Source organism: Phoca vitulina, unplaced genomic scaffold, assembly GCF_004348235.1.
Source record: "Phoca vitulina isolate PV1807 unplaced genomic scaffold, GSC_HSeal_1.0 scaffold132, whole genome shotgun sequence".
Classification (NCBI taxonomy): Eukaryota; Metazoa; Chordata; class Mammalia; order Carnivora; family Phocidae; genus Phoca; species Phoca vitulina.
Window position 1 is genome coordinate 328,577 of NW_022589835.1, and position 17,375 is coordinate 345,951.

General features: G+C 43.3%; 1 protein-coding gene across 1 annotated transcript in view; it reads left to right on the forward strand.

Moving 5' to 3' along the window:
- Positions 1-2,429, forward strand: part of LOC116628835 (cytochrome P450 2C23) — a 21,926-nt gene extending 19,497 nt beyond the window's left edge. Inside the window, 2 exon segments of the mRNA XM_032399170.1 lie at positions 1,606-1,747; positions 2,223-2,429. Of these exon segments, the coding sequence (XP_032255061.1) occupies positions 1,606-1,747; positions 2,223-2,410 (330 nt within the window). The 3' untranslated portion in view covers positions 2,411-2,429.
- The last annotated feature ends 14,946 nt before the right edge of the window (positions 2,430-17,375 follow it).

Sequence of the window (17,375 nt, forward strand, 5' to 3'; positions counted from 1 at the left end):
AGGGGGGTGGGAAGATGGATTAGCCTGGTAATGGGTATTAAAGAGGGCATGTTCTGCATGGAGCACTGGGTGTTATGCACAAACAATGAATCATGGAACACTACATCAAAAACTAATGATGTAATGTATGGTGATTAACATAACAATAAAAATTTAAAAAAATGAATAAAAGGAATGATGTACTGATTCATGTTACAACACATATAAACCTTAAAAATAATATGCTAAGTGAGAGAAGCAAGACCAAAGGATGCATATTGTATGATTTTATTCATATGAAATGTCCAGATAAGGAAATGCATAGAGCCAGATATTAAACTAGAGTTTAATAGGTTTGGAAGTCAAGGGGAATGGGGAATGACTACTAATAGGGTATGGGGGTTTCTTTGGGGTGAATAAAATGTTTAAAATTAGGCGATGGTTATACAACTCTGTGGATATGCTAAAACCACTGAACTGTATGCCTTAAAAGGTTGAATTTTATGATATATAACTCATATCCCAATAAAGCTGTTATTTAAATACATATGTAGTTATTTTAAATTTTAAAGGATTATAGTTGGCCTAAACAGCGTAATGGATCTATTATACACGGCTGAGGTGAGAAATAATGTGTGATGGAGTCGGGGAAGATTATCCAGGATGCACTGCAGGGAAATAAAGAGAAATACGATATGAGAGGTAGGGTCTGAGACATGGAGAGAGGAAAGGCAAATTGCAACATGATGGTGAGATTTACAAAATAAAGAATAAAGAGAATGTACAAGAGACAATATTTTAAAAGAGAGCATATTTTGTGACTTAATTAAAAAAAAAAAACAGCCCTATGCCCAATCTGCACTTGCATAACCCTCCAATTTACATCATCCTCATCACTTCGTGTTTCCTCAAGCACAAGCTTCTCCTAAAGTGGTGTCTTTTGCAATTGCATATTTACATATACAATGTGTATCATCATCATATGTTCACAATTTCATTCAGAAAAATAGAAGTATCATCTACTCAACTGTAATGGTTTTGTTTATGAACAACATTTGTCTTCTCTTTCAGTTCTGTACTAATTGTTGTGGTTCCATTTGTAACTCCTTAAAAAATAATTTTGCTTTCCATTAAAAAGTATCAAACAAAAAAAAAAAGTATCAAACATAAAATTTCTTGAATTTAGTTCTGCTGTAGATAGGTTCACAAAATTTCCCTCTCTCAGTAATATTTTCTGTTATTATCTTTCAAGGTTTGCCTTGGCTCGGGGGACTGGCTCTTGTGCCGGGTGAAGGCAGATCCAAGGATGTGTGTTTTAGAGTCTGTGTTTACATGGTGGAAAAGCCAGGGAACCCTGAGAGTCTATTTCACATTCATGCCCTGGACAAGAGTCCCACCCATTTGCTTGGAAACTTCAGCATCAATTTCCACCTGATTTCCGCAAATGTGTCATTTGCCCCTCAGCTATTCCTCCCACAGATGCAGGGTATGCTGTGGGTACATCATTGTGATGGAGCCATTCCCCTCAGAGTCATTTGTGTCACCTGTCATCCCATCTTCCAGCAATTGACACTGGGCTCTCTGGAAAGAAGTCTCTTATTAAATATTAGATGTTCTTGGTTTTAGGGCACAACTGTGTTCCCATTGCTCTCTTCTGTCTTGTATGACAGTAAAGAGTTTACAAACTCACAAAGGTTTGATCTGAACCATTTTCTGGATAAAAATGGCAGCTTTTGGAAGAGTGACTTCTTCGTCCCCTTCTCTATTGGTAAATAAAGCTCCACATTTCTGGCCATCTATCAATTTAATCTATTAAAATGGAATCACAGATAAATCAATTCAGTATATTTTAAAATATATTTTGTAACAAAATGATTGTGGAAATGATTATGAAATGATTTTCATTTGTCCCTGTAATATATGGCAATCTAGAATAATAATGCAAAAATCAAATTATTTCTATATACACATGACATTAATCTCTAGATTGTGAAGGAGGCTGCCCCTCCAGCTCAATGTGAACTTTTCTGAAAATATTTATGTCACTGCCCTCTTGCACCTGGAAATGATTGCCCAAGGGGGGGCTTCCTGTCCTGTCATTCTGATGGGTGACCTGAAGACAGCAGGCTCCAGGTCCCAGCCATCCTTGGTGGGCAAAGAACAGAAATCTGTATGATAAAAATTTCCATTTTCCTTTGTTAATCTTCACAAAAGCCAATTAATAAAATTATTTTTGCTTCCAGGAAAACGGGCATGTCTTGGAGAAGGTCTTGCTCGAATGGAGATATTTTTATTCCTGACCACCGTTCTGCAAAATTTTACCTTAAAGCCTGTTGTTGATGAAAAGGAACTGAGCACTGACCCAATGTTTAATGGATTCTTGAGCATTCATCAGTCTTTCAAGCTCTGCTTCTTACCCAGATTGAAATAAAAAACAAACAAGAGGAAAGCAGGACAGTCAATCAAATAAAAATCTCTCTCTACCCATCACTGGTTAAAAAACCCTGCAAGATATATTTCCTCAATGCACTCAGAGCTCGCATAGAGTAGATGTTCATTGGATATTAAGTAATTGCTGGTGTAAACAACTTCAGTCCAATTTATGACAAATCACGATTGGGTGTGAACCTCATCCACAGGTCTCTTTATAACATGGAAGATATTTGCTGGCACGAATGCATTTCACCAAGGGAAAGCTCTTAGGAAAATGTGATTTCTGCTTCCATCAAGGATGTAGAAAGCTAATGAGTGTTGCCCTAACGACAAGAAAGACCAGACAACCACAAGTCAAACTTTCCTTACCCTCACAGAGCTATGAAGCAGCCTAAAGTCCTAGGAGGGACAGAGCCCTCTAAGGGGAGAGGGGACAAAGCCACAGTGTGGACAGGAAGAAGTCTGCCCAAATGCTAATGAGTTGCCAGAGCCTGAGTTTGGGCCAGAATAGTTGGGGGCTTGGACAGGAAAGGCTTTCATTCATTCACCAGGAGCTTACAAGGAAGATGAGGTCAGGCAAAGCTAAGAGAGAGTGCTCTCAGTGATGCAGATATCAGAGGGACTGAGCTGTGTGGATCTGGCATGAAACCACCACCTACCTAACCCTTCTTCCTCACAATGCAAAAGCTGTGGGGAAAGGGGCAGGCAATGACTCAGTGCTGCTGGAGACAGATAGAAGCAAAAGCCCTGTGCCCCTGAGGGCAGGGCAGGAAGACTTGCTGGGCCCAGGATGCTATATTGAAACCAAGCCCTGAGGGAGAGGGGGATGTGAGGCAGGCATCTTCCACCCAGGCAAGCTGGGCACCAGAGGGAAGAGGGACAGGAACACCCTGCCCAGGTGTAAAAGCCGGGACAGGGTTGCGTCTGGATCAGGACACAGAGGATCCTCTGCCTCTCACCATGATCCCAGAACCTGTAACAAGCAGCCGTCCACTACTGGAGAGAGGCAAGAACAATGGAGAAGGTCAGATCTGGCACAAGCAAGCCACAGCGGCTGAAAGCTGAGTATGGACACTAAACCTGAGAAAGGGATCCCAACACCCCAGCCTGTGCCCTATGCCCAAGGTGGTGAGATGGCAGGAATTTGAAGTCTTGGCACAAAAGAAGTAATGCTAACAACAAATCCCAAATTTAGCTCAACTCTTGTCTGGATTGTTTCAACCTTCCACATCAATGGCCTGACAGAGTAAGAGTCATGCCTGTTTCCAGGATAACTACTATTTATCTCAGTTTTTTTTCTGTACCACACATGATGTTCAGCATTGAATTTAAAAAATTATACACACAAAGTAGCAAAGAAATAACTACCACAGTCAAGAGACAAATCAATAGGACCAATTCAGAGATGACAGAGATGTTGGAACTCTTGGACAAGGACCTAAAATCTTCATGATTAACGTGTCCAAAGATCTAGTGGAAGGTGGAAAGCATGCATGAGAAGATGGAAGAGCAGTGATGGGAAATATAAAAACAGAATCAAGTGGAAATGCTATAAATAAACATCATGACATCAGTAATGAAAATCCCTGATGGTCTCATCAGTTGACTCAGTGGAGGAGAGACTTGTGGTTAGTGCCTAGTATGCTCTTTCTAAGAATACCATATCATTATCCAAGTTCCCATACTTAATTATTGTCTTCGTCCTATAATAAAGTTTGATAATGTTGAAGTTAATTTACTAGGAGAATTTAAAAAACACACACACATTATTTTGTGGCTTTAAAGGCATATTGGGGGTGAGGAGTCCAGGATGGCTGAGGGTGAGGAGTCCAGGATGCCTGAGGAGTAGGAGATCTTAGTTTCATCTGGTCCCAGGAATTCAGCTAGAAAGTTATCAAACCATTCTGAACACCTGCATACTCAACCGGAGATCTAAGAAAAGAACAGCTGCAACTCTACAAATAGAAAAGTGACCACTTTCTGCAAGGTAGGAGGTGCGGAGAAGTGAATCCCAGGTGATATATGGGAAGCTAAACTGTGGGGAGGGAGCCTCCATAAGCTGGCTACCTGCAAGTGATAGAGCAGAGGAGCCCAAAATCAGAACTTTTATTTTATTTTATTTTTTTTAAAGATTTTATTTATTTATTTGACAGAGAGAGACACAGCGAGAGAGGGAATACAAGCAGGGGAAATGGGAGAGGGAGAAACAGGATTCCCGTGGAGCAGGGAGCCCGATGTGGGGCTCGATCCCAGGACCCTGGGATCATGACCTGAGCCGAAGGCAGACGCTTAACAACTGAGCCACCCAGGCGTCCCCCAAAATCAGAACTTTTAGAAGTCTGCTCAGGTGAGGGACGTTGCTCAGGTGGCTAAACAGGGGCAGAACCCTAGCTGGGACAGTGTGGTCTCAGGACCCTTAGGGTCACAGGAAGACCAGAGGTGCCTGAGTGTGGCAGAATTCCCAAGCATCAGAGCTGGGAATCCAGCTGCAAGCAGTGAGCCCAGGAGTGGGCTCTCAGCTCGGGGTTGCCATAAACTGTGAACCATGGCCCAGTCAGGCGACTGCTCTCTGAGCAGGGGTCCAACAATCAGCAGAACCAGCCAGACCCTCCTTCCTCCCCTGGGAGGAGCAGCATGGGAGTGCACCGCAGGAGTCTACAGGGTTTAGAGACTCAAAATGGGGTCATGTGCCTGAGATAGAAATGCTTAGTTGCAGGCTGGGTGAGCATGGAGTGTGGCTGGAGACCAGGGAGGCAGGAGTGATTGACTGCTTTTCTCTGAGGGTGCACTGAGGAGTGTGACCCCAAGCTTTTGGCTCTGGGGCTGGAGATTTGGAGGCTGCCATTTTCATTCTCATCCTCTAAAGCTGAGTGGAAAGCCTTCAGGGAACAAAAGGCACAAAGAGCAAATCAGAGCAGATTACTTAGCCTGGCCCCCTGACAAGGGCAATACAATTCTGCCTGGGGAAAAGACACTTGAGAATCAATGCAACAGACCCCTCCCCCAGAAGATCAGCAAGAACATCCAACCAAGACCAAGTTTACAAATCAATGAGAACTGCAAAACTCCAGTGCTAGCAGAATACAGCACATAAAATTCATGTTTTTTTCTCATGATTCTTTAGTCTTGCAACTTTAATTAAAAAAAATTTAAGACAGATCAATTATTTTATGTTTTCCTTTCTTTTTTTTAATGTTCATTAGCCAATGTATAGTACATCATTAGTTTTTGATATAATGTTCAATGATTTACTAGTTGTGTACAACAACCAGTGTTCATCACCACATGTGCCCTCCTTAATACCCATCACTCAGTTACCCCATCCACCCACCCTCTCCCTTCTGTAACCCTCAGTCTGTTTCCCCAAGTCCAGAGTCTCTCATGGTTTGTCTCCCTCTCTGATTTCTTCCCATTCAGTTTTCCCTCCCTTCCCCTGTAGTCCTCTACACTATTCCTATGTTCCACATATGAGTGAAGCCATATGATTAATTGTCTTTCTCTGCTTGACTTATTTCACTTAACATAATAACCTCTAGTTCCATCCATGTCGATGCAAATGGTGGGTATTCATCTTTTCTGAAGGCTGAGTAATATTCCATTGTATATATGAACCACATCTTCTTTATACATTTGTCTGTTGAAGGACATCCTTGCTCCTTCAACAGTTTGTATATTGTGGACAATGCTGCTGTGAACATTGGGGTGTATGTGTCCCTTTTTTCACTACATCTGTATCTTTGGGGTAAACACCTAGTAGTACAATCGGTGGGTCATAGGGTAGCTCTATCTTTAATGTCTTGAGGAACCTCCACACTGTTTTCCAGAGTGGTTGCACCAGCTTGCATTCCCACCAACAGTTGTTTACTGTCTTGTTCATTTTTGCCATTCTAACTGGTGTAAGGTGGTATCTCATTGTGGTTTTGATTTGTATTTCCCTGATGGCTAGTGATGTTGAACATTTTTTCATGTGTCTGTTAGCCATTTGTATGTCTTCTTTGGAGAAGTGTCTGTTCATGTCTTCTGCTCATTTCTTGACTGGATTATTTGTTCTTTGGGTGTTGAGTTTGAGGAGTTCTTTATAGATCTTAGATACTAGCCCTTTATCTGTAATGTCATTTGCAAATATCTTCTCCCATTCTGTGAGTTGCCTCTTGGTTTTGTGGACTGTTTCATTTCCTGTGCAGAAGATTTTATCTTGATGAAGTCCCAAAAGTTCATTTTTGCTTTTGTTTCCCTTGCCTTTAGAGACATGTCCTGAAAGAATTTGCTGTGGCTGAGGTTGAAGGGGTTACTGCCTCTGTTCTCCTCTAGGCATTTGATGGATTCCTGTCTCACATTTAGGTCTTTCATCCATTTTGAGTTTATCTTTTTGTATGGTATAAGGAAATGGTCCAGTTTCATTCTTCTGCATGTGGCTGTCCAATTTTCCCAGCACCATTTATTGTTAATGTGATCTGTCATGATCAATTTGTGAATGTTGAACCACCCTTGCATCCCACTAAATAAGAGGCAACCCATGGAATGGGAGAAGATATTTGCCAGGAGAATATGGAAAAAGACAACCAAAGCTGGGGGCAACACAATTCCAGACTTCAAGCTCTATTACAAGGCTGTGATCATCAAGACAGTATGGTACTGGCACAAAAACAGATACATAGATCAATGGAACAGAATAGAGAACCCACAAATGGACGTTCAACTCTATGGTCAACTAATCTTCGACAAAGCAGGAGACAATATCCAATGGAAATAAGACAGTCTCTTCAATAAATGGTGCTGGGAAAATTGGACAGCCACATGCAGAAGAATGAAACTGGATCATTTTCTTATACCATACACAAAAATAGACTCAAAATGGATGAAAGACCTTAATGTGAGACAGGAATCCATCAACATTCTAGAGGAGAACACAGGCAGCAACCTCTGTGACCTCAGCCAAGCAACTTCTTCCTAGAAACATCACCGAAGGCAAGGGAAGCAAGGGCAAAAATGAACTATTGGGACTTCATCAAGATAAAAAGCTTTTGCACAGCAAAGGAAACAGTCAACAAAACCAAAAGATGACTGACAGAATGGGAGAAGATATTTGCAAATGACATATCAGATAAAGGGCTGGTATCCAAAATTTATAAAGAACTTCTCAAACTCAACACCCAAAGAACAAATAATCCAGTCAAGAAATGGACAGAAGACATGAACAGACATTCTCCAAAGAAGACATCCAAATGGCTAACAGACACATGAAAAAATGCTCCATATCAATTGCCATCAGGGAAATACAAATCAAAACCACAATGAGATACCAGCTCACATCGGTCAGAATGTGAGATCAAGGAAACAAGTCAGGAAATGACAGATGTTGGTGAGGATGCAGAGAAAGGGGAACCCTCTTACACTGTTGGTGGGAATGCAAGTTGGTTCAGCCACTCTGGAAAACACTATGGAGGTTCCTCAAAAAGTTGAAAATAGAGCTACACTATGATCCAGCAATTGCAGTACTAAGTATTTACCCCAAAGATACAAATGTAGTGATCCAAAAGGGCACCTGCATCCCAATGTTCACAGCAGCAATGTCCACAATAGCTAAACTATGGAAAGGGTCCAGATGTCCATTGACAGATGAATGGATAAAGAAGATGTGGTACACACACACACACACACACACAATGGAATAACACTCAGCCATTAAAAAATGAAATCTTGCCATTTGCAATGACATGGATAGAACTAGAAGGTATTACGTTAAGCAAAATAATTCAATCAGAGAAAGACAACTATCATATGACCTCACTGATATTTGGAATTTAAGAAACAAAACAGAGGATCATAGGGGAAAAGAGGAAAAAATAAAACAAGACAAAATCAGAGAGGGAAACAAACAACAAAAAAATTTCCTAATCATAGGAAACAAACTGAGTATTGCTGGAGGGGAGGTGGGTAGAGGAATGGGATAACTGGGTGATGGACATTAAGGAGGGCATGTCATGTAATGAGCACTGGATATTATATAAGACTGATGAATTGTAGACCTGTGTCTTTGAAACCAATAATACATTAATGTTAATTAATTGAATTTAAATTAAAAAAGCATATTGGGGGGGTGCCTGGGTGGCTCAGTTGGTTAAGTATCTGGCTCTTGGCTTCGGCTCAGGTCATGATCTCAGGGTCGTGGGATGGAGCCCTATGTCGGGGTCTGCGCTCACAGAGGAGTCTGCTTCTCCCTCCCCCTCTGGTCCTCCCCCCACTCATGGTCTCTCTTTCTCAATAAATAAAATATTAAAAAAATAAAATAAAAGCATATTGGTGAAGGAAATGGGTGAAGTGGGTCAAAGGTACAAACTTCCAGATGTAAAATAAATACATCATGGGACATAATGGTGACTATAGTTAATAACACCATGTTACATATTAGAAAGCTGCTAAGAGAGATCTCAAAAGTTCTCATCACAAGAAAAATGAAGTATATTGTTATAATACTAGTAACTCAAAAGGGTAAAAAAAAAAAGAAACCTAATTTTGGTAAACATGAATGTATTCACCCTCCACAGGGAATCTGAGAACTTATACTTTCTATATATTGTCCTGGATGCCATCAGCATCACTGTAGCTTGTCTCTATTAGCGCCGTGACACGGGGTTCATACATATGCCCAAATCACAGCCAGAATCAGAGTTGAAAACTAAGGACAGGATTAAGGTCCAGTTTCAAGGATCCAGAGTTAATATTAAAAGTTTGGGTTCCCTCCCACCCTTGCTCTCAAGAGGTGCTCTTTGATGCCATGTATCTCCTGGGCCCAGCCTCCTCCCTGTGCAGCCAAGTTAGGAAACTCTCATTGACAGCATACCACAGTGTGGACTGAGCAGAACCCTCTTCCCTCACCGGCATAAACTGGTCTATCAGGACAAGCCAAGAAAAATCCCTTATATATGCTTGATGAGTGTATGACTTCAACTTTGTCATTCCTCCCTCCCATCCATGACTCTCCATGTGAAATGTGCAAAAATACTCAACTACTGCTTTGGCATCATCTTGTGACATCTGTTCTCACTGGGGCCAGCATAAGGAAGGAAACAGGCATATTTTCTGCTTGTCAAAAGTGTCTCAGAGAGTGAAAACGAACAGTTGTCCAGTGTCAAGCCTATAGAAGAACCAGAATGTTCTTCCCTGTCCATGCTGCCTAGAGCTCTTCTCCTGTCCCATCCCACATGCTGAATGACTGCCCTACATCCAGTCTCAACACATTATTCCCATACTCACTTGAATCAAGCTAGAAGATGACAAAGCAGTGTTGAGAACCACAGGGGTTGGCAACCATGCCTTCACTTCTTCTTCCCTTCACTGTAACTGGACACACCACACCTCAGGGAAGCTGCTGGGAAATATCTGACTGTAATCTGAGAAATAAGAGCAAACATATTTGGTGAACAATTGGCTAGTCTCTGCCCAAAGCTCAGAGCTGGGAGACCTCACAGAGCCTCCCATATGCTCAAGGAAAAGCCCCGCCATTCCTGCCTCCCTGTGGAAATGCCCTCCATGCAAGCTGCTTCCCTACTGCTCTCTGGAGATGGGGATACTTGGTGTAGGTCACCAGCTCTGCACAACACAGCAGATGCTGGCCCTGTGCTCTGGCATTGTAGCAGGACGTCTCCCCCGTGTGTTAGCCTTGGTCACCAGGCCCTGGTGCAGCAGTGCTCCTGCTCCGACTCTCAGATTCTGCCCTAACCCCTCTCTCCTCTGGGGCCAAAGATACTCTTCAGGGCAGGACTGGGAAGGGACATGACACATGCCCCTTGCTGTCCCCACTTCCCTGCTCCTCTCTGGTGTTCATCACAGACACAGGAGCACCTCTCTTCCCACCCAGGATCTCACAGATGAGAGGTCTCATCCAGGAGCAAGCAGAGGAAGGAGCATCAGCAACAATGATGGAAAGGTGGGGCAGACTGGGAGAGCTAGGAAAGGAGTGTTCCCACGGACAGTGTCAGGTGCAGCAGGCACGCTAAAGTGGATGAGAGCTGCCAAGAGGAGGCTGTGTCCAGCACATGGTGGCAGTGATACATCTTTGCCAGAGCAGGCTCCATGGAGCAGATGGGTGATAGTCAGCCCACAGCAGTCCAAGGACTATGTGGAGTGCCCAAGTCAAAACAGTCTGGACTGCTCTTCCATGAATGTTGGGAATGATGGTGAATGTGCTTAACTGTGTCGAGTACGGTAGATGAGGAGTACAACAGCCAGCTACTCTGTGTCCATGTCCATGTCGGGAGAGGGGCCTCACTGCCATGTGTAATGAAAACATCCACCACCTCTCTCACCAGTAGGTGAACAGCATAACAAAGGAAAGGACACTCACAGACATGCTTGTGTTACTGTGCTTCACTTTGTTGCACTCTGCAGATACTACATTTTTTATAGTTGGAAGGTCTATGGCAACCCCACATCAAGCAAGCCTACTGGCCCCATTTTTCCAATTGCATTTGCTCACTCTGTGTCTCTGTGTCACATTTTGGTAATTCTCATAATATCTCAAACTTTTCCATTATTATTATATTTCCTATGGTGATCTGTGATCATGTGATCTTTGATGTTACTATTGTCATTGTTTTTTGGCCCCATGAACTGTGCCCAGTAAGATGGTGAACTTAATTGATAAATGTGTGTGTTCTGAGGGCTCCACCTACCCATCTCTGACTGTCTCCCCATCTCTCTCCACCTCCTTGGGCCTCCCTATTCTCTGAGACAAACAGTATTGATATTAGCCAGTTAATACCCCTACAATGGCCTCTAGGTGTTCAAGTAAGAGTCACATGCCTCTCATTTTAAATCACAAGCTAGAAATGATTAAGCTCAGTGGGGAAAGTGAGTCGAAAGCTGAGTCAGGCTGAAAGCTAGGCCTCTTGTGCCAAACAGCCAAGTTGTGAATGTAAAGGAAAAGTTCTTGAAGGACATTAAAAGTGCTATTCCAGGGAACACATGGATGATCAGAAAGTGAAACAGCCTTACTGCTGACATGGAGAAAGTGTTAGTGGAAAGACTTTAGTGCTCTGGGTTCAAGACTTCAGGGGAGGAAGTCACTGCAGATGTGGCAGAAACAGCAGGAAAGGAGGAGTCAGAAGTGGGGCCTAAAGATGGGACTAAATTGTTGCGATCTCATGATAAAACTTCAACAGATGAGGAGTTGCTTCTTAGGGATGAACAAAGAAAGTGGTTTCTTGAGATAGAATCTACTCCTGGTGGTGATGCCGTGAAGATTGTTGAAATGACAACAAAGGATTAGAATATTAGATAAACCTAGTTGATAAAGCAGCGGGGGCTTGAGAGGACTGACACCAATTTTAAAAGAAGTTCTGTGGGTAAAATGCTGTCAAATAGCATCACATGCTACAGAGCAATTATTCATGAAAGGAAGAGTCAATTGATGCAGCAAACTCCATTTTTTTTTTTTAAGACTTTATTTATTTATTTGTCAGAGAGAGAAGAGAGAGAGAGCAAGCAAAAGCAAGGTGAGCTGCAGGCAGAGGGAGAGGGAGAAGCAGGCTTCCCGCGGAGCAGGGAGCCCGATGTGGGACTCGATCCCAGGACCCTGGGACCATGACCCGAGCCGAAGGCAGACGCCTAACGACTGAGCCACCCAGGTGTCCCTATTGTTGTTTTATTTTAAGAAATTGCCATGGCCTCCCCAGCCTTAAGCAACCACCACCCTGATGAGTCAGTAGCTACCAACACTGAGGCAGACCCTCCACCAGTGAAAAGATTATGACTTGATGAAAGCTCAGATGGTGGTTACCATTTTTTTAGCAATAAAATATTTTACAATTAAGGTACATAGATTGCTTTTTTTAGAAAATGCTATTGCACACTAACTTTTATATGCACTGGGAAACCAAAAAATTCATTGACTCATTTTATAACAATACTTGCTTTGTCGCAGTGGTCAGGAACTGAGTGACAATGATTGAACTGAGGTGTGTATGAACACAGCTTCTATCTTTACAACTTTCTATAGTATATATTCTTATTTCCAATTTAGAAATGGGGAACATGAGATTCCAAGAGCTAAGTGTGCTGCTCAGCATTACATAATTAATAATCAAAAGAGCCTGCAGACTCCGTGAAAGACAAAGAGCAGCTTTTCTTTCCCCTGGGGACTTTTCCTCTATTGTGAAGACAATGGTCAGTGAGCAAGTATTATATAAGAAGTGACTTATAAATACCTAATAATGGGGCACCTGGGTGGCTCAGTCGGTTAAGTGTCTGCTTTCTGCCTTCAGCTCAGGTCATGATCTCAGGGTCCTGGGATTGAGTCCTGCATCGGGCTCCCTGCTCAGCAGAGGGTCTGCTTCTCCCATTCCCTCTGCTTCTCCTTCCCTCCCCCCTCCCCGCTTGTGCTCTCTGCTCTCTCTCTCAAATAAATAAATAAAATCTTAAAAAAATAAATACCTAATAAATGCTGAGAGAAAATAACCTTACGAGCAGATATTAATATACCATCAGTAGCTAATAAATGAAGGACAACAGAGAGCTGCCTCCCTGGACTTCAGAAATAAGATTGCTCTCAGCATCAAATTCACAAACGGTTCTAGTTTGTCTATAGTGGAAGAGTCACTCCCAGGCCAACACGGTTAAACTGCCACAGGATTCAAGGGATCTCTTTTGAAAACAAAGCATGAGTTACACAGGGATCCATCTCAGAGGAAATGGTCACATTGCAAATCCCAACACATTCCGGGGGGAATAAGTCCTGGCTCATTGAATCCTCTATCCACGGCCACGGGAAGCAGGGGTAGAGGAGCCAGTGTCTCATCTAACTCATTTTTTTGAAATTGCAGGCATAATCAGTTCTGAAGAGCTTGATGAACTTATTTTTTAACTGGGATAGGACAGAAAAGAAAGCATCAGAGCATACCACAATTAGTAAGGATGAGTTTCGTTTTGTGAAATTGCTGTTTCAGTTGTGTGAGGGTATATGGGATTTACTGGGTCGGAATATAAAATGTATTTTTTGTGATGGGTTGAATTTTTAAAAAGTCTGAAAACCAGAAGTTACCCTTACTCACTCATCTTGCCTTTGGAAGGTGTTCACCAAGTTGCTTCTTGTATGCTGTAGTTAGCACATACACCTGCCCGCTAGAAGGGAACGTGCTGGTCTGGAAGCATCTCATTAAGTGCATGCATGCGTGCCTTAGTAGTCTCTGGTGTACTCTGTGCTACAACTACTCCTTCCTCCGTGACCCAGGTGGGGGTGTGCAGGTGTCTGGGGGTGCAGGGGCCACTAGCACCAATCCAAACGTCCAACACAAGGTGCTGGCTTCACCTTTAACAGTCTCTTCTTTCCAGAACTCTTTCTTCCATCACCATCACCCCAACTTTCTCAATGAAACCTAAACCCTTCTTCCCTCCCTGTCTTGTCCTTGTGCATGTGGCTGAAATGAAGCATTGAGATCCCAGACATTCCAGGCTATAACCAGAAACTCCCCAAAGGCTTCCCCTTGCTCCATTACCATCTCTTCCTCCTCTCTTTTGGCTCTTATACTCTCTCCTCTCTGCTTCATTCACAGATCAGCTCCTTCTCCTCTTGCTCTTTATCTGACTCTAGGGCTGGCTGGTGGAGAAAGAGCTCAAGATCATGTGATGGCAGAATAGAGAGGTTACCAATGGGATAAGGAGGAAACGGTGATAAAGCAGAGGTTGGAATTGACCTTTTTACAAGTTTGGAGTGGGCACTTTTCTGGTAATGTGTGTATTTATGTCTCAGGTACTTTTGCTGCCACTGTAAAAACACAAAATATTTATACATTTTCTCACCTGGGTCTTCCTTTGCCACCTGTGTCAGGGGCTGGAAAATGGAGTGACTGCTTGTTTTGGGAATACAGACCTCTCCTATTCTGGGCTGATATGCTGAAACAGAGGTGCTCAACATTCCATCCCATCCCCACATGTTGTACCCTCTCTTAAGTCAGGAAGGGCCAGAGCACTGGTTTAGGTCAACGCAGCACTTCCAAGCCCTGCATGGGAGAGCCGGTGTCCCCTCTGGAACAGGCTCCAGATGGAGCTGCTGCAAGATGGAGGCGCACCTCCTCCCCGCCCCCCTTCCCCGGCCTGTGTCTGAGTCACCGCGGAACATTATGCTCGCCACACTGACCTGCATGGGAAGGAAGGTGAGCGAGAGAGAAGTTCTGCTCCGTCCAGTCACGGAGAGAAATGAGGCACAGCGCCATCAAATCAGGTGGTCTCATACTGCCCCAGCTTTCCAGACCACAGCCAGGGCGCATGGAGATGCTCAGCAGTGAAATGGCAGGAGTGGACTGAGAGAGATGAGGTTTCCAACGCGTGGGCCAGGGTCCCGGAGAGGAGGGGGCATGCGGAGGGACCCGATATGCGCCGGTGTCGCAGAAGCGCCGCTAACCTGGCGTCCCGGCGCACGGTGGTGGGAAGAGGGGCCACGGGCAGGTGGAGAGGATACTCCGGAGCGTCCAGAGCTCCGCGGGCTGGGAAACCTTCGTGGAACCTCTTTCTCAGCTTGAAGAGGTTGCTCAGTGTTTCCGTGTGTGGAGCTGCCTTTCCCAATGCTGGCAAACTGCATGGGGGCAAGCCCTCTAGAAGATGTGCGGTCACCTGTGTCGGAGCTCAGACCCTGTGAGGATGAGGGTGGCTCGCCACTGGGGCTTCCATCATCTTCCGCATGAAGTGGCTTCTCTGCCCTCTTACTTGCTGGGGCTCCATTAAAGCACCGGGAACGCGGCCTTGTGACCAGAAGGCAGGGAGGGAGTGATGCGGCCACTAGTCAAGGAGGGCCCACAGCTGCTGCATTCTGGAGGCAAGAAACAGGTCCTGTCCACACTTTGATGTCAGTGCCATGACACTGATCTTGGACTTCTGTCCTCCAGAAGTGTGAAAGAATACACTTCTGTTGCCTTAGGTCATTCTGACCCTGGGAATTTCTTACAGCAGCAACAGGAAGCCAGACTTCCTTGCAGTTTATATCCCATATGTGACTCAGGTTCTGTCACGCAGATGTTCCCAACCCTAAGTGGTAGTTTTCAGCAAAACAATCAGATCTTCTGAGAAACACACCAGAAGTACTACTGACCCTCCTGGTGATGATATTGATCCCGCTGGGTGATTGTGTTGCCATTGGTGGTTTGGGGACCAGTCTTTGCTGAGGAGAGGGGGGTCAGTGCTTTGGCTAGAGTTCCCGTATTTGTCTTGACTTGAGTTGAGTAGGAGTTGTTGTCTTGCTTGGGGTTCTTGCTGTCTTTGTTTTGGATTCCCCCCCTCCCCTCCACCCATAAGACTGAGATATGAGCTTGTGTTCACAGTTTACTTCGGAAGTGATTGCAAAAAGCAACAATGAGGAAGTGCAGAAAATAAGACAGGAGAGGAGGAAAAGCCAGTAAAGGGTGTGTTGCTGAGCTGGTGACCACTGTGAACAAGCTGACATGCATCCTGTTGGGCACTCTGTAAAAAGCTAGGTCATATGTATGTCAGCTTAAGAAGCTGAGACTTAGTGGCTTGGTGGCTGGCCATTAACTCCTTGAACTCCTCATGAATGGGGTAAGGGAGCTCCCTTAGCTTTGGAAAAACTCCCAAGGCTTAATCATGGAGAGACAAGGAGGAGACTTGGGCTGAGTCTCTGTCTGTGTGACAGGGGCTATCCTCCACCTCTATAACTGGGCTGAGCGATGTAGTCAAGGGTACCCATGGATCAGCTGTACTTCACGCTTGACAGTGTATAGAGACTTCCAAGCCTGATCCTGTGTCCCCTCTTGCTTGACTTTTCACAGCAGTGGCTGGCAGCAAAATCTAAAATAGAACATAATAGGGTGGTTAGTGTTAAAAGCCACAGTTCCTGCTGGTTCAAGGGGCCCCAAGGCTGTAACTGACATTTATTATGTCCTCTTTGGCCCTTGTAAATTTTAAATTAATGTCTCTAAAAACTCACATTTAGTACTATATGACATTTAGGGAAGATATAGTCCCAGAAGATATATATTTACAAATACTGGAGCAAAAAATTATTTAGTGTTGCTTTTTATTTTCTCTGTATTACCTACTAAATTGTATAGTGTATCATGGTGGGTTTTTTTTCCCAATTGCTTTATGAACTTTTATAATATAAACAGCTCTTCAAGTTATTGTCAGGTGTATTTTTCAGCATTTGCTATAATTTTACCCACTTAATGAACATGTGGATGACTATTATAGAATTAAAAAAATTTTTTAATTATAGTAACCCAGGTCATGATATCATCTGTAAAACTTCCAAAGCACATAAATAATAATATTACTCATTCATGTAATACTGACAATTGATTGAGCTTAATTTTGTTTGTTAACCTATGTGTCATTTCTCTGTGGCAATTGCAAAGTTCACAAGTCACTGGGCATCCAGGTTTGAAAATTATATGATTCCTGGAGGGATTTCCATCACAATAGTGTGAAGAACTCCACTGACCAGCTCTTTATCCAAAGTTATAAAACAAAACAAAACAACCATTTAAAGTCTGAGGAATTATGCCAAGGATATACAGCCAATGAAGACACATTAACTGGCTAAGAACTCAATGAACTACAGTTAGGATAAACACAAAGAAATGCACAGACACATCACAGTAAAAATGCTGAAAGATAATGGCAAGGTAGAAATAAATCTTAGGAGGAGGAAGATAGAGAGAAAAATGAAACCCTCTTTACTTAAAAAGGAAACTTTTTATCACTTAAGGAAAACCCAAAAAGATTAACAGTGAACTGCTAAGCGGAAACAATAGAGGTCAGAAGGAATTGAAATAACATTCAAATTGCTCAAAGGAAAAAACTGTCAACCAAGAATCCTATATCCATCAAAACTATTTTTCAAAAATGATGAAAGAAAGACATGCCCAGATAAACAAAGCTGAGGAAATTTGTTGCTAGCAGACCTGCCTTATAAGAAATATTAAGAGAAGTTATTCAAGATGAAAGTGAATGAC